This window comes from Gopherus flavomarginatus, chromosome 21, assembly GCF_025201925.1.
Source record: "Gopherus flavomarginatus isolate rGopFla2 chromosome 21, rGopFla2.mat.asm, whole genome shotgun sequence".
Classification (NCBI taxonomy): domain Eukaryota; kingdom Metazoa; phylum Chordata; order Testudines; family Testudinidae; genus Gopherus; species Gopherus flavomarginatus.
The window spans coordinates 11,477,519-11,495,509 of NC_066637.1; the positions used below are offsets into that span (position 1 = coordinate 11,477,519).

General features: G+C 48.9%; 1 protein-coding gene across 7 annotated transcripts in view; it reads right to left on the reverse strand.

The window, feature by feature from the left end:
* Positions 1-17,991, reverse strand: part of CASZ1 (castor zinc finger 1) — a 266,799-nt gene that overhangs the window by 7,616 nt on the left and 241,192 nt on the right. For 6 of the 7 annotated variants that reach the window (XM_050931813.1, XM_050931808.1, XM_050931811.1 and 3 more), the window contains 7 exons: positions 14,179-14,301; positions 12,182-12,517; positions 9,796-9,994; positions 9,024-9,195; positions 5,251-5,399; positions 4,536-4,770; positions 2,338-2,631 (listed from right to left, as the gene is read on the reverse strand). In XM_050931813.1, the coding sequence (XP_050787770.1) occupies positions 2,338-2,631; positions 4,536-4,770; positions 5,251-5,399; positions 9,024-9,195; positions 9,796-9,994; positions 12,182-12,517; positions 14,179-14,301 (1,508 nt within the window). The remainder of the gene's footprint in view (positions 1-2,337; positions 2,632-4,535; positions 4,771-5,250; positions 5,400-9,023; positions 9,196-9,795; positions 9,995-12,181; positions 12,518-14,178; positions 14,302-17,991) is intronic. The other variant, XM_050931814.1, reaches the window with a different exon arrangement.

A 17,991-nucleotide genomic window follows, 5' to 3' on the forward strand; every position in this document is an offset into this window, starting at 1 on the left:
CCCCCAAAGCAGACACAAATCTGTGCTTATGGGGTGGCGAGGCACAGGAGCGCTCTGCAGGCTGCACTCTGGTGCTGGTATAGGACACTGGGCTCCAGGCCAGTTCCTTGCTGGACTCCCATTTTGGGGAGGGAAAAAAAAGGCTGCAAGAGTCTAGTTACTGGCCTGATTCTAGATCTTATTTATGCCACGATAAACCAGGAGTAATTCCATAGTTTGGGGTTCAGGCACTGGATGGCAATTTGGGAGACTTGGTTCAATTCCTGGCTCTGTCAGATTCACTGTGTGACTGTGGGCAAATCATGTAATCTCTGCCTCAGTTCCCAGCTCTTCTGCTAGTGTCCCTTTCTCTCATCCTCTTTCTCTATTTCGAGTGCAAACCCTTTGGGCAGGGACCATCTCTTGCTGGGTGTATACAGCCCCTAGCATAATGGGAACTCGATCTCCTTTGAGGGCTCTAGCTGCTGCTGTAAAACAAACAATAAACAACAACAGCAACACAGAAGTCAAGCCAGTGTAAGTGAACAGAGAATGCGGCCCCATGTGTCTATATTACAAAGAAGTATTAATCCACTAATGGTTTTAAAGAGGTGGGTACATTACTGAATAACCCCTAGCACATGAACAACACTATATTTTCATAGCACTCTATACAGAGTAACTAATTGAGCCTCCCACTGTCTCTAAGACATTATACCAATACTGATGAGCTAGGCGAAGCACAGAGAGGTTAAATGACTTGCCCAAGGACACTGATGCCTTGTCCTCACTGAAATGCATGTTTAGTTAAACCAGTGTGTATCCCCCTGCCAGTATGGACACATACTTTAATGTGAGAGGGGCTTGTTTTGGTTTAGCTTATGACAATTTTGAATCAGTTTGGTTAAGCCGGGTTTATTTCAGCTCAGCTTAAATGAAGTCTCCACCCAGCCTTTTTCACCAGTTTAACTAAAGCTGTTTAAAATCACATATTTAATTAGCCTAGTTCAACTTCCTTGCACAGGGTGTGTGAAGATAGAGAAGAACCCAGCGGTCCTGATTCTGTGTCTCTGGCTCTAACCACTAGACTGTGCTCGTTCCCTAATAACTAACTAGCGGCAAACATGCCTCAACAAATTTAGGCCGAAGCAGGTCTCAACTGTAAGTAGCTTACAGTCGGCCCGTACTGTCAGCAGGGGATGATTTTATACAGTACTTTTCACCTATCAGCGTCAGAAAACTTTAAAAAGTATCATTATCCTCATTTTACAGATGACGAAACTAAGACAGAAAGGTGATGTGATTTGCCTGTCAGAAGAGTTCAGTTTTGTGACTGACTGTCTGTTGGACCACACTCCTGCTGTTGGGGTGAAATTCACCCCTCTGCAGAGGGCCACCACAGATGAATGCATAATTTAAATCCCACTTAAGCAGTCAAAATCCCCATGAAGCTCTGGGCAGGGCAATGACGACTGTTTGGGAGTTTCACACCTCTGCATGCTTACACTGTGCCTGGCTGGCAGAGGGAAAGGATAGCTCAGGTTTCTGAGCTGTTGGATCCTTTTAAAAACATACTTTGCCAGCACAAATATGGTTCCAATTAACCGAGAAGGAGGCAGGCTGGGAAAAGAGGGCCAAATTGGGCACGCCCTGAAAAGCCATTCCCAGCTGGTATAAAACACCCCCATCTGTGATGTCCCTGAGCTCTGTCATGTAGGAAGCATTGAGGGCCAGACGTGTTTGAAAACCAGCCTTACTTTCTGCAGCTGTAATTGGTGGATGTAAATAACTGTGGGTTCAACTGAGATGCATCATGTCAGAGGCATCACCTATGCCCATGAGACCCCAAAACATGGGATGGAGAAAGCCAGTCCCAAGCTCATGGTGCACATGGGAATGGCCTGTAGTGATGTGTATCAAGGGCTGGGAGCTACTAGACTGGATGGCCAAAGAGCTCTAAAGCAGTTTCCAAGTCCTGTTATGCAATATGGTCAACATGTTGCGTTTTGGCCACCTAACAGGAGGAGGTGGCTCAAAAATAGCAGGTTTCATTACAAATGTTGCTGTTGGATTTGGGTTGGGATTGACAAGGAATTGCTTCTGGTCTTGTAAATTTTTCACAGCGATTTACTGTGCTTTCAGATATCTTTCTTGGGCATGTTTACAGCATGACATTATTATCCCAGCAGTGGAAGGGAGGGTGTATTTATGTGTCGGGGAGCCCTTGGACAGAGTTAAACAAGACAGAGAAAGACACAGTGATGTCTTCTCCATTTATGACTTAACAGAACTCGAGGGGTGGGAAGAAACTATGGGCATGGGGAGCTGTGACTCATAGATAAAGCACATAACAATTACCTGCTGCATCCTGAACTAGGGGAACATCACTTTTTACTGGAGTTGGAGTAGCAATGATGGGCGAGAAACCAGGTGTGCTGGTGGCAGGCATGACAATGCCCCTGCTGGATCCAAGAGTGGCACTGAGCAGAGAGTATGAGAGACAAGATGGAGAGAAGAGGTAGGGGAGGGAGGGGAGAGGAGACCTGAGCAAGGCTTGTGAGAAAGATGGAGGCAGAGGAGGCGGTGGAGGTTGTGGTGCATTGTGGGTAGCGTCATCGGCAGCAGCAGCAGTAGGAGGAGGAACCAGGCAGCCTGGAGAATGTGGAGAGAAAAAAATAGCAGAAAAAACAAAACAAAAAGGAAAAACAAAAGAACCGAAATGAGAACCCAAGAGTGGAAGCAATATGATGAAAATGGAAAATACATTCACACACACGAAACAGAACTGTAACAGAGAGGAGATGGAAGATGCGTGATTGACAGCAGCAGCAGGAGGAATGGTTGTCACGGCAGAAAACAAGGAGTGGCCTCAATTGCAGGGGGTGGAGCCACCTGGCTTCCAAAAAGAAATTCCTGCCCTGTTTAGTCTGTTCATCCACGTGGCACCAGCGTGCACCAGCCTGTGGCTGAGAGGACTCTGTCCCAGGGTGTTATCCCAGAGGCTTTTGGATTCACTCATAACATGGTTATTAGTCAGTGGGTTGTTCTCCAGGAGATGTGACTGATGGCTCCGATGGTGCAGTTAGTTAACAGAGAATCCGAGGAGCTTTAGCACTGTGTGCAGGTGTCGTTATCATGGAATGTTTATGTCAGGGTAGCATGCAGAGGTTGTGTTAGTGCCCCATGTGATGTGAGAGGTCAGGACATCTTCGTTAGTCTTGTTCCCACCCAGGGTCAGTGGGAATAATTCATTACTCTTATTCATTACTGTTTACAAGTAATGGAGATGAACATCCACCCCAGCCGAGAGGTCTGAGCTGAACCCCCTCAGCAGAGAAATGCTGGGCTCAAGTTGTCATCTGACCTTTAATTTAATCAGTGTTGGAAGGGAAAGTAGGAAAAAAATAAGTCTGAAACTAAGGGCCCAAGAGACAGTAAATGTTATAAAGAGACTCAGAAACAAGTCGCCCTGGGGAGACTTCACAGAAGGCTTTCCTGGAATACTAACAGGCAGCCAGAGGTAAGGACAATTAAGGGAGCCATACCCACCTGCTTTAGGGTATTAGAGATGAGTTCTGTATCTGCCTGCCAAAGAGAGAATCCCATAATTTATGGAAGTCAGGCATGGTCAGATCTCAATCCTCAAGATAGTATCAGAGGGTAGCCGTGTTAGTCTGGATCTGTAAAAGCAGCAAAGAATCCTGTGGCACCTTATAGACTAACAGACGTTTTGGAGCATGAGCTTTCGTGGGTGAATACCCACTTCGTCGGATGCATAACAGCTCATGCTCCAAAACGTCTGTTAGTCTATAAGGTGCCACAGGATTCTTTGCTGCTTTTACTAATCCTCAAGATAGGAAGGGATGTTAGAGTTTGCTCTATGCATCCCTTTCTAAAAGAGGACATGACACCAGGGGAATCTGCTCTGTGCACTGCTTTGATAAGGAGGTAGTGACACTGGAGATTTTCTTTTCTGCATCACCACTTGTAAGGGGAGAGGAGCTCAGCGGACTGCTTTTATAGGTCACTTCCTGAGAAAATGATGGCAGAGGTTATCATTTACTTACACATCACTTCCTGAAAGAGTGAAGCCAGAGGGTCTCTGTTGTCCAGTTTATTAAGCATTAGGAGTGCAGGGAAACCTCTGACTTCTAGATGTGGCACAGAGAAACACAGAAGATACTAGGGGAAGGCAAGGAGCAGAACAGCAAGGGAAATTAACCTTACAGACCTAATGACTCGACAGCTCTGGTACAGATATTGAGCTGTTCAATTATTCAAAAAGGTCCAGCTCCGAAAGATAGGACAAAAACCTCTTCAGAGGGAGAAAAAGAAGGGACTGTCAGGAGTTAAGGGACAGCCCAGAACTATGTGGATATGACTCCATCCCTGTGAATGATGTGGGGGAGCTAGGCTAGCGTGAGGTGATATTCTGCTGAGCCAGGGGCTGACACCATGTGTCAGAAGGTGCAGTTTCTCCTTGGCGTCTGGCTGGGGAGTTTAGGGTTCTTGGCAGCAGAGACCTGCAAATCTATTTCTCCCCTGCCGCCCCTTACCTGCTGATGTGCTTTCGTTGCCCACTGGAGTGCTGGAGCAGCTGCGGTCCATATTGGAGGATTCAGAGGAGATGCCTCCAGGGCTACAGCCAGTGTAATCCATGTACTCATCTGTTTCAGTGTCCATCATGCTTTGGGGTCCCTGAAAGGAAGCTGGGGTTCCTGATGAAGCTGGGCTGGGTGCCAGGCTGCCAACGTGGGGGAGATTTTCATTTCTTGAAGTGTGGCCAATAACCTGCAGCAAGAAATTAAGATGGGGACTTTTCACACCAAAAGCGAGATGTCAAGACCAAAGCCATCTGTTTACACGTTTAGGTTTCTCTGACACTGTTCTTCAGGGATAGTTGGAAGATGTTGCAAGTGGAGCTTATGGCACTGAGGCCGAGAGAGTAAATCCTACCTCAGTCAGAGGCTGGCAGTGGTAATCTTGGCACCAGTACCCTAGTGTGTGGATTCTCATGTATTCAGATGGGAGTGTGTACATTGGCACTGGTGCCCTAACGTGTGTATCCTACTATACTTAGAAGTTGGGGGTGTGACATTTAGCACTCCTGCCCTAGTTAGGTGGAGCATTCAGAGATTAGGCGTGTGAGTCTTGGCTCTAGTGCCGCTGGGAGGTTACCCAGCAGCACTCAGCCCAGTGTCGTTCTGCAGTGAGTAATCAAAGGTGCATCACTACATATGTATCTGCAGCTTAAATAACCAGTGGATTCACCTGCGTGGGAACTCGGTCAAAGTTTTTCCCCAGCATCCTCCTCATGTGCTTCCTGGCATGGGATGTCATTTGGTGCTTGAGCAGGAAGGAAAACTGGCAGCCCTCTCGAATGCAGTGGAAATGGCTGTTCACCTGGTTATACTTGCAACCTGCAGACACAAAACCAATACAAATCTGGTACATTAAAATAGCAAGAGAAAGGGTTGTATCAGCATACACTGAAGGGAGCACCAGATTGCTGCTGTATTGAATCTTGATGGTTGGAAGTGCTCTGTGGATTCTTCAGTGACACCCCCAGACTCAAAATTAAATCCTTCCCAAGCTGAGTAATGGGGAGAAAGGATGTAATTGATTTAGACACAGGAAATGGGCTTGAGCCACAGAGTACCACCACCATCCTTCTTGTGACAGAGGGGACAAGGGGGAAATGTATTATTAATGTTGATTATGTGCATTATGCCAGCACCTAGAGATCCCAATCCTAGACCAGGACCCAGAACAAAAAGACAGGCCCCGTCCCAAGGAGCTTACAACTGAAGTTGAAAGTAAGAATAATATCCAGGATTGTTCCATGTTGGAAACAGCCAGCTCCTTTTGATCTGTGCGCTCTGGAAGCAGAATGATAGTCCCTTTAACACCCTGGGCCACGAGGCTCCTCCATCCCATCTCCAACTTTCCAGCTCTGACCAGTGCATGCTCCAAGGCCAATTGTGGAGAAGCCAGGAAGCGTTTGTTGCTACTCCTGGTTTGGTGACCTAGGGGCTGGTACCAGGCTGAGAGTAATGGAAACAGCTTACATGGATTCTCGCATGCTGGACCTGCCTCCAAGGAGAATCCATTATTTTCCAAACAGCCCCACTAGTGTTTTCTTCATGGGCAAATGCTGGATTCTGCCTCACACACAGGCTGCCTCATGCAAATTATAACACATCTGTGTGGCTGATTACCAGACAATCCCCAGACCATGTCCTGTAGCTGAAGTATAGCTGGCTGCAGTAAAACCATAGGCATGTCTACACGCTGACAGAGACGTACAGTCATACACCTGATGAAAACACACTCACAAACCTCAACACAGGCACTTGCTGTACATACAAACACAACACAACACAGACCTACAGAACAACAGACACACTTGCATACAGATGCAGGAACACAGCTAGCTGCCCACATCGACACACACATGCCTGTATGGAGACATACACAGACACTCATTTACAGTCATGTGGAAAGACATCCCTACATGTACGTACATCCCCACAGTGCCCACACACACAGTAGACATGCCATTGCCAAACAGCTCCTGAGTCATTCGCCCTGTCTTTAAGGTGGAAATGGTGCTTTAGGTGTATGCCAAGTTTGTGTTTGTTTCGATATTCTGCCCCTCCTCCCCCCACACTCCTACCTCATCTGCCCTCCCCAGCATGTTGTGCTGTTCTTTGGGATGAAGAACAAACAGTGCTGGCGGGACTGAAACAGTATCAGCAAAGGGCAGGTGAAGACTTGCCCGTTGCTAGGGCAGCAGGGCAGGCTGAGTGTCATATATCATCGCCCCGCTTTGTCTAGCCCCGGCTATCACCTGAAACACCAAAAGTTGAGTAAATAACAGCAACTGCTCAATCTCCTGACATTTGTAAACTGAGACCCAGGTAAGGACCAGCCTCGGTGTGTTGACACCTGTTGCCTTGGTTACCATGGACGACTTATCGCTCAGGCATACATTTTTTATGAATTAAAAGCTGAAGGGGAACACTTTTGTTCTGGCTGTCACAGGTTTGTATTTTTTGGCCATTGACTCCCCCTCTCCTGCTTCTCAACGGAGTACCAGGGGTAGTCAATAGGCGAACCGCAGGTCAAATCCGGACCACCAGATGCTTTTGAATGAACCCCAAAATCTCTTTAATTTACTCATTGTTATTCTTTTATTATTTTTTCTGGAATCTGGACCTTGCCTACACCTTGACATAAAATAATTGACTGCTTCTGGAGTAAGCTGTTCCCAGGGAGCAGTAGGAAAGGACAAGAGGCTGAGCTACCCTGCTGAGGCCAAACCTCCCACCAGGGCTGACCGGGCAGGCTGCTTTCCTTAAGCCAAAAACGAGTAATGGGCATGTGAGTCCCATGCAGTGTGGTGGAGGCTCTGGGGCACTGTCTGTGAGGAATTCCCTTAATCCAGTGGGCTGGACTGTGGTTCCGGCAAGCTCTCTGTGGGGTAATTGTTTCCCCTGCTTTTTGCTGGATGCTTTTAGGCACCGATATTTCCTAAGTGCTTTGGTGCTACCTGACGAATCTAGCAAGGGGGCAAACCAAGGCACCCAGCACCGTGCTTTGTATCAGATATTTTGATGAGCTGACACTCCAGTGGAACGCTGGCACTGAAAGAAGCTACCGCAGAGGCCAGGGGGGTGGAATATTTATCCTTTGGCTTTTGATATGCAGTCCTGGCAATGCACATCAAAGAGTTTCATCTTAAACTGCTTGGAATCAGGCAAAATAGCTATTGGCAGGTGTGAAAATTCCTTCTCACAGGAGGGAGAAACAGTCATCAAAACGGAAACATTTCCCACATTCTCTGCTTACCCCCAGACTGAAAACATTCTCTGCCCAGCCCACTCCAGTCCAAAACAAGCAGCAAATTCAGCAGAGCACATGGTGCGAGAAAAGACCTCAAACAATCAGAAAGGGGGAAGTTGCTCCTCCAGAGGCCTGGTCGTTCCATCCAGAAGAAAGGGGAAAGGCATTTCCCACTAGAACTACAGGCTGCCGTCTTTGAGCAGGAATGAAGAGGCCTTCCAGCCCTCTCCTGCCAGTGTGGAGATGGCCATAGCATCTAAGCTCACAGGCCCCTGATTAGAACACTGGGGATACAAGCTGGAGCCTGTCCAGCCAGGGCAGAAATGGATCTCATATACTCCAATATTTAGGCACCAAAGAGAACCTTAGAGGAGAAGTTAGGGGTTGTGCCTCGCCTGTGCCGAGTGTGGGGGCTGCTGTGTCTCCCTTTAACTCTTTGTATCTTTGACATCTGTCAGTTTCTGCGTCAGCTATAGTGAAGCAGTGCAGTCTACGATTTAGATAGGGTCTGGATGCCATTACGCCTGGCTTCTGTTCCTGGCTCCAGAAGGCAGTGTTCTGTAATGGTTAGAGCTGGGGCCTGGGAGACAAGATCACTGGGTTCTGTTCCTGATTTTGCTATTAAAACTTACAAAATGACTGTGGAAAAATCAACCTCTGTGCACCTGTAAAATGGGGATGATAATTCTTATCTAATCAATCTCTGTGTCAAGTGCGTTAAGGCCCACTGCTGTTCAGAATCATATAAACGAACACTTACTACAAATAAACTCACAGGAGTGAACTGACTAGGTGGCCATTTGGGGATGGAGAAGCCTAAATGGGTCATTTTTATACCTATTTGGGCTACCCTACTCCAAATTGGCCAAGACAGGGTCACGTGATCTAAAATATATCATTGATAGAGGATGTAGAAGTACTACAACTATAAACATTGAGGGAAAATTTCACTTCCATTCTTCAAAGATGAGATAGGGTCAAATGGTCCCGTAAGCTAAACTACTGGTGCCTCTGCCCAGAGAGAATATGAAAAATATTGTCAAAGAAAGGTTTATAATGACTGGAGTCTCTAGTGTATCGGGAGAATGGCTACACCCCTTAGACTGAGAAAGCAACCCAGAGACTGAGTCTGCTATCAGCCTGAGCTGTCAAGCACTATAGCCCATGGCTTGGTTACAGGATGAATAGGGTGGGTTTACCTAGCCTGCCGCACTCTTCCCGTTTGGTGAAGTACTTGAAACCATTGGCTGCTCTTCGCTCTGCCTTCTCATGTTTCTTCACATGCCAGGGCAGTTTGGTGGTGATGTTGGTCACAAAGTAGCAGCCAGGCCGAAGACAATGGTAATGGCCCCGCATCCTGAATTCACAGTGCTGTAGAGGAACCAATGAGACAAGTTGTTTTAGACTTAACAACCATGCTCTCAGTTGCCTGCTTCAACTTGCTTTCTCTCTGAAGGTCACAGAGCTGTTAATGTCACAGGAGGGCAAGACCTCCAGCTGCATGTCACACACTGTCCATTCTTCAAGGGGCACAGTACATTTGCTCTTCATCTGGACATTTATTTTCAAACCATAGGACTTCTACCATTTCCCTTGGGAAACTAGTCCACTAACAGGCACCCTTCGCCCATACTCAGCCTCCATTTGCCTTTGTTTCATTTCCTCTCCCACCCAGACAATTTCCTTGCCTTACCTGGCGTTTACACTAAAAATGGTCCAAAATCAACACCTTCCCACACCCCCACTCTGAACAAATACAAACTGCCTATATTTTGGTCTGGAGCCAATTTCCCAAGTCTTGCTCTCTCTAGTTTATCCCCTTCCAATAGCTCTGTGCATCAGAGGCCAGATTCATTCAGTGGTTCAGCAGAGTCACATGAGGGATGACTTGGCCCCAGTTTGTTTTCCTGTCTTTGCCAGGCTTTTATCTTTTCCTTTTCTCCATGGGCACTCTTCTTGGATTACTCTTACCTGGTTTGGACAGAGACACTGCAGTGAGTAGTAAGCAAACTGGTCTCGCACATTCACCAGGTTGTTGTTGGGGTTGATGTGGTCCAGGCAGTGGGACTCTGCTTTGCCAGAGGTTTTGCACACGTACTTGCAGTTCCCGAAGAGACAATGGAAGTGGAACTTGTTGGCATACTTGCAGTCCGTTGCCAGACAGGGGTCACTGGAACACAGCCAAAATCCAGACATCATCCTCATTTCTTCCCTCACACCTTGGCTTCTTTCCCAACATTCACTCATTTAATTGAGGGGTAGCCCAAGTGCAGCCTATGGGCCACGTGTGGCCCACAGAGCTCCCATGGCCAGCCTCGTTAACATGGAGCTGCAGCCTGCAGACATGATCAGCCCCAGCAGGCAGTGCATGCTCTTGACAGGAGTGTGTGAAGATGGAGCACTGCATGCTGGGACCTGTTGACCCCACATTCTTCCTGTTAATGGACGAAGAGAGCTGTGCTTAGCTCCATTTTTTGCACAGATTAGGTGAAGCACTTGGGCTGCACGTTGCAAATTGCCAAGGTAACCCTCGGCTAAGAAACTGGTGCAACCTTGATTTATTTGATGACCTAAATGGCCTTGGTGCCTCTCCCAGGGAAGTCTTGTTCCATTGTTTTACGGCTGCAGTTTGTGAACTCTAAGGGCTTGTCTCCACTGCCCCACAGTTCAGACTGTGGGATGTGAATTGCAGTGCACACTAGCTGTGTTGTTACTCCCCCAGGTGAATGCTGCAGGCGCAAACGAAAAAATACTTGTTTAAAGAGGACTATGTCATTGTCACTGCGAACTAGGTACCTTTTAGGTTGCACAAGCAGTGTCCACACGGGGGAGTTGCAACGCAGCATGTGTGTTCATGTGGCGATTCATATCCCCATAGTTCAAACTGTAAGGCCATGTAAATATAGACTCAGGGGAATTTCTAGGGCTTAGTATATAAGATGGCCAAACACTTGTCTTGTGCATTCAAGTCACAGTTCCCAGTGCTACCTGCCCTGCTACAGGAGCTTCCTGTAGTAAGCTTGCTTGAAAGAAGACATAAGTGGGTCAATTACTAGCCCAGAGAGACATGGCCTACCAGCCTAAGCACATGATGGAGAGCCAGAAGCTGCAGTGTTCTAATCCCAGATGCGACTCACTCTTTCATTGGCCCTGGGCAAGTCACTTAACCTCTCTGCCTCTTTTTCCCCATCTGTAAAATGGAGACTCTTGCCTGCTTCCCAGGAGTGTTATGAAGCTTAATGAATGTTTACAAAAGACTTCAAAGCAGAAAACTCTAACAAGGTGCTAAGCGGTGGTGTTATTTTACAGCTGCACTTAGGCAAATGCTTAGCCCCTGAATTACCTTGTAAATAACAGCAAATAACACTGCAAATGGGAGCAAAGCACTTCAGGAGACCTGCTACCCTTTCACAGCAGCCCAGCTGGGATGCCAAAGCTCTTCCAAGGCAGGAAGTGATGGTATCTGCTCCCCTCCCCCCATTCCTGGTTTGATCAGAGAGTCTGAGCACTTTCTTTTTTTCCAGTTTATCCTTTTTAGTGAGAAAAGGAAGATGTGCTGCATAGTCCAAGATATAGATTTGACATTCTAACAAAGAGGCAGCAGGTGTTATTGTGGGCAGAGCCGAGAGCAATTTCCTTCCCAGGGGTCTGTACAACCCATTCCTAGTTAGCTTTGCAGACACCAGTCCTTGCTTTGAGCGAAACAAGTTTCACCTTGTTTCAGGTCAAAGAAATCACTCACTAAATTTTTCCTAGTTTTCAACACATATTGGTCCAATTTTGCCCAGACTCATCCCAAACCTGGTTCAGCTTAGCCTCAAACCCAGACCAGTTTCACCAAACTTTTTGCAAACATTGCCTGAGTCTAGCTTTGCAACAAAGCCTGGAACCAGGCAACCAGGGTTTCTTTCTGAAGGATTTGCAGTGCTCTGACCCATACCATTTGGCCTCAATCACAATGCAAAGCCCAGTACCTTTGCTTTCACACCCCTGGAGGTACAGCAAAACTGAGACATGTCAGCAGGTTTACCTTCCCCCCCCCCCCCCCCCGACTTTATCTAAAAGGATTCCCAAACATGTTCAAACATTTGGGATCATAGCTTTTCTGCGAGATTGGGGGAGGGGTGGAAGTGCTGAGAGCACCCTGGGGAACGGAATAAATTGCCTCTCATTGGATCGGTCTCTCACCCAGCCGCAGGGTGAAAGCCTCAGGTGGACATAGAGTGGTTGATCAAGCTTTGAACAGAGGTGAAGTGGGGAGGAAGAAGCCTCTGTCTACTCTCTTGGGGCTGAAGAGGGCACATGGAGGCTCCTGGGGCAGCCAAGAAATCATCCCCTTGTTACCCAAGGAACTCACTTCTCCTGGAACTGAAGGAATCCGGGTTTGACCTGAGGCTTAGCGTTCTCTAGGGAAGTTGTTGCCAAGGGTGAAGTTGCCAGGTTAGGCACCAATGCTGGGATCTGAGGCATCTGGGGTATGGTGGAAGCCAGCTGCTTCCAAGCTAGCAATGTGGGAGCAGAGGGCACAGTCGCTGGGCTCGGAGTGGGCACATCCAGGGTGGGAGCACTTGCCACAGTGATGGAAGTAGTGGATGGCGATGAGAGGGCCAAGGAAGTCTTGGTCTCTGCAGCACTTGGGAAGGGAGACTCAGAGCTTCCTTTCACAGCTCCACCCTCTGTTCGGAAGTGAAAACTGCAATGAGAAGAGACAACCGTTCACATTAGAGAGAGCAAGCACGCGCTGCTGAGTCCTTGACTTAAAAAAGAGCAGATTATGGAGAGGCTGGCTAAGTGGTGACCAAGGGTCAGGGGAACATGAAGACAAGCTCAGAGTACACGACAGGTGTAAACCCTGACCCAAATTTTGAGATGTGCAGGACAGCTGTTCAGCAGCCCCAGCTCCCATGGACTTTAGGTCCCCCCCAGGATCTGGTCACAAACAGGGAGAGGAATTATTTAAGGAGGCACATGAGGGTGTAGCTAGGAGCAATGGGCTAAAATTGAGGTGAGCCATTTAGGTCTAAAATCTTCCTGCTGTGAGAGCCACGAGTCTGTGAAGGCATGGGAACCCCACTGCTTGGGACACTGGTATACAGGCTGAAAAAAGCAGTGGAAATGCAACAGGAAACAATCCTGCCCTGGATAGTATCGATGGCCTCTCAGGTCTTTCCAGCTCTGTTTTCTCTGAGTTTCCTTCCATTTAAAACTATCCAGACTTCCACAGTCATATGGCCACACCCTGAAGTCCTGGCTCAGTCCTTACTTGGGCAAATCTTCCATTGACTTCAATAAGAACTGTGCTTGAGTAGGGACTGCTGTAAGTAAGTGGCCCTTGGAAGTTGAGGTAGAAAATATCTCTTAGACTTTCTAATCTCTCTGCCTCCAGATAGTGCAGATGGAACTTGGGGCCAATCCTTCCTTCACTGCTCTCGTTGTAGCAACAATGGGGTCAAATCCCAAAGTCCTTCTTTATGCAAGACTCACACTGGAGTCAGCTGGAGTTCTGGGTGCGGTATAGACTTCAAGATCTGGCCCATATGCGAGTACTTTTTGGCTTCCTCAGTCTTGCCCGTCCACTGCTCTCCAAAGTACTCTGAGGGTGACAAGAAGGGCTATAGGCTATATTGCCCATGCTGAGAGGGATGCTAGGGCTGGGCTGGCTGAATCCTTAGCTCCAAGCCCCCTGCCTACACCGCAGAGAAGATCTTTAAAGCAAACAGAGCCATAGAAATAGGGACCTAGAAAGCAGCTTCTCTCCTGTGTTGGGTAATCAGGGAAGGTGCTTGTTAAACGGGATTTGCAGAGACAAATACAGTGGGCACCATTAAAAATGCAACGTTTGCTACTCTGCAGTGACTGCAGCGCTGCCAACACCACTCCAAGAAAGGTGCCGGGGCAGTGAATAGCAGGTTTTTAACGGTGCTCCCATCTGTCTTTCCTATGTTGATAATTCCTATTGCACAATTCTACAATGCTGGGAAGCTGCGTTCCTGGTGCACAGCCTCCTGGGCAGCTTAGGGGAAAACCGGACTGGCCACTTCTCAGCCCTGCTGACACTGCAAACAAGAGACACCCATTTGCCAAAGGCTGAGCACAACGCCGGTGCACACTTATTGTGAGTCACTGAAAATTAAAGAGCATGCCCAGCTATTCTGCAGGCAATTCAGCTGGATATGTTTAAAACAGGCCTGTGGATACTCCAGCTGCTGCCCTCTCAGCCAACATGCAAACCCACAGCCCCACTCATAAAGGCAGTTACAGAAGGAACCCCCCAGCCCTGACCCGGGCTGTGTACACTGTGTGACCTTTGGGTTTCCCTGGAGCATGTCTCTGGATTCTTGAACCTCAACTTACTTGGCATGTTTGATGGCCCCATCCAAGGTGCTGAAGAGGGCACCACATTCCTCCACCACGCAGTGGAAATGCACTTTATGGAGGAAGTCGCAGTGGGCGTCACAGAAATCCTTGGTACCAAACCTGGCCAAAGGAGACAAGCACATGGCTTACAAAGAGCCCTTTGGTGGCAGCATCATTTGAAGGGAATTGTGGGGAAACAAACTGGCATGAGTTTCTAGCATCAAAACTTTTCTTTTTAATTTCCTAGATCCGAGGAGCTGGACAGGCCACAGCTCTGATGTCACTCTGTGTGTGCGCGCGCAAAGGATATCTCTGGCACTATTGCTCAATTACAAGAACCTGGCATGTACCTCAACATACAAATTGGGAGTCTTAACTCTCTCCTGTTGAAGTCAATGGCAAAACTAGCATTCACTTCATTAGGAGCAGGCTGTGGAGTTTTCCTGAAACAAACGATGAAGAGTAGTAAAGTTCTAAAGCATCTGTGCACAGAAGCATTGGGCCTGGGGAGCAAGAAAGAAGATGCAAATGGAAGGGGATTCTGATCTAGGGAGCACCACTCAAACCGAATGGGATGATTCTCTCAGCTAGAATGGCACTGGGAGTGCCAAAAAAGGAAGAAATGTGGGGGTGAAGCCAGAGGTCAGGGTCTGAGAACACAAGAAGTACAAACCAAAGACTAACAAGACAGGAAGACAGTGAGAATGAATAACTCTGGCCAATTCCAATGAGACTTGAAACTTGAGGTGGGTCCAAAGCCACACCCTCTGACTCAGAAGGCAGTGAAGGGCATGGGAAAGGGTTGAATCTAGAGCCAAATGTCCTGGCTTTTCCACATCTCTACTTGAAACCACAGCGTAGCACCTTTGAGAGCGATTGTAACTTCTCAGATGTCTACTATGTAACAAATACAGCTCAACAGGCATCATCAGAAAGTCCCAAAATTACACAGGAAGAGACAGTTACCTTTTATGGTAATGTGCTCTTTGAGATGTGTTGCTCATGTCCATTCAAACTTAGGTGTGTGTGCTTACCACATGCACCAGCTCCGGAAGTTTTTCCCTCAGCGGTATCCGTATGTGGCATGTGGACATATGGAGTGGCCCCCTCCACCCTCAGTTCCTTCTTGCCGGAAACTCCAACAGTGGGGAAGGAGGGCGGGTTGTTGAATGAGCAATACATCTCGAAGGACACCGGTTACAGAAAAGGTAACTGTCTTTTCTTCTTCGAGTGATTGCTCATGTCTGTTCAACTTAGGTGGCTCCCAGCAGTACTCCTGGAGGCAGGTAAGGAGTTCACGGACATGTAGATTGCAACACAGCTCTGTCGAACCCAGCATTGTCTTTGGCCTGCTGCACGATAGCGTAGTGGGCTGTGAACATGTGCACCAAGGACCACATCATGGCTTTACAGATGTCCTGGATCAAAACATGCCAGGAAGGCGGCCAAGGATGCCTGCGTTCTAGTCGAGTGGGCTCTGATGATCAGCAGCGGAGGGACTCCCGCTAACTCATAGCAGGTCCTAATGCAAGAGGTGATCCAGTTAGAAATCCTTTGTGTGGACACTGTGAGGCCCTTCATCCTATCAGCAGAGACAGAATGCTGAGTCAATTTACAGAAGAGTTTTGTCCAATCTAGGTAGAAAGCCAGAGCCCATCTTATGTTCATAGTGTGAAGGTGCCTCTCTTCACTGGTCTCATGGAGTTTAGGGTAGAAGATCAGAAGAAAGATGTCCTGGCTCATGTGGAAAGTGGACACCACCTTGGGAAGGATGGCCGGGTGGGGCCAGAGCTGGACCTTTTCCTTATAGAAGACTGTTTTATGGCGATTCTGAGGTCAGGGCTCGCAGCTTGGAGACTTGCCTCGCTGACATCACCGTCATGGGGAAACCACCTTCCATGATAGGTGAGAGGGAGCATGAGGCCAAAGGCTCAAAGGGCAGACCTATGAGCCTGGACAGAACCAAGCTGAGATCTCACTGAGGAACCAGGGACTGGACTTGAGGGAAGAGCCTCTCGAGGCCTCTAAGGAACCTGACCGTCATGTCATGGGAGAACACAGTCTGCCCCTGGATTGGTGGATGAAAGGCCGACGTGGCCGCCAGGTGTACCCAGATAGAGTGCGCCAAGCCTTGGTTCTTTAAATGAAGCAGGTAGTCCAAGATGGACTGCACCGAAGAATGCCCCAAATGTCCACTTTGCCAGGTAGGTCTGCCTAGTTGAGGGCTTTCTACTCTCAAGGAGGACCTTCTGGACCCCGTCCAAACAGGCCCGTTCATCTAGGTTCAGCCAAGCAACATCCATGCCGTAAGGTGGAGGGATGCCAGGTTGGTGTGCAAGAGTCAGCCATGATCCTGTGACAGCAGGTCCAATTGGTTCGGCAGGGGCCAGGAAGGGATCGCTGACAAGCTTGATAGCATCCTGAACCAATGCTGGCGAGGCCACGCTAGGGTGATCATGATAACCTGTCCCTTGTCCCTCTTGATTTTTCGCTAGGACTTTGCTGATGAGCGGAATCAGAGGGAATGAGTACATCAGGTTTCCTGCCCATGGAAGGAGGAAGGTGTCAGAGAGGGAGCCCTTGCCCAGACCCTGTCTGGAGCAAAACCTGTGGCACCTTCTGTTCTGCCTGGTAGAGAACAAATCCACTTGCGGAGTTCCCCACCTCTGGAAGATCATGCTGGCTACCTCCGGGTGAAGCACATACTCATGGTGAGAGGAGAAGTCCTTGCTTAGGTGATCTGCCAGTGGCAATCAGCGGATCTGCAATGGCCCCAGGCTGGCAATCTACGCCTCACGCTTAACGAGGGGTACTGGGATGTGGAGCAGGATCGGGAACTAGAGCGGGCTTGGCGTCATGATGTAGCCACACACAGTGATGTCACCCTGTGAGATTGGTGACAGTCAAGAGAACGGTACCGTTGGTCCCTCAACTGTCCCTGGAGCCGTACCGGTGCTGCAGAGATTCTGGGTGCCAGCTCCAAAACTCCTGCTGGGGGGCGTGTGCCTCCAGAGGTCTGCACCCGGTCACCAGTGAGCCCTGCCTTGAGCCTCTCTGCCCTTGTCCTAGGTCCGGAGACCAGATGGGGCTATGAAGCTTCTGCCTATTGTGGTCAGAAGCGTGTCGGCTGCGAGAGGGCGACTGTTGGCGGGACCTGCCCCACGATGGGGAGTGCTGCCAGAAAGGTGGAGACTGTGGTTGTCCGAATGCAGGTTTACCCTGGGCTGGGACCCCGCAGGGGCCAGAGTGGGTGGTACTGGGAGGGACATAATGTCTTGCGTCGCTTGGAGGGCCTCCGGTGTGGATGGAACTTGGAGCTGATGAGAACCTCCACTGCTATCTGGGGTAGCTGGCTGGGATGGGCTAGGCTACGCCGCTCGACCTGAGCTGGGGCCCAGGATCCTGAAGGGGGTGAGGAGGTGCCCGAGACAGGGCCTTGGGGCACCTCAGACTTGTCCCTTCCCTTGCGGGAAGCTGGAGACCTTCCTCGCCCCGTCTTCCTGGGTTTCTTGGTTGGAGCCATGGAAGGGGTCCGGTGCTGGCTCATAGACAGGCGGGGCGCTGCGCACCAAGGTCACGGTGCTCAGTGCCAAATCAGAGCACTGCTTCGGCATTGGGGTAAGGGCAGACTCCATGAGGAGCGTCTTCAAACGAATGTCACAACCCTTCTTTGTCCTGGGCTTGAAGGACTTGCAGATTTTGCACATATATCACTAATGTGACTTTTGCCCAAGCACCATAAACAACTATTCTGTGGCTCACTAATAGGCACGGGCCTTTTACAGCGATCGCAGGGTTTAAGGCCTGGGG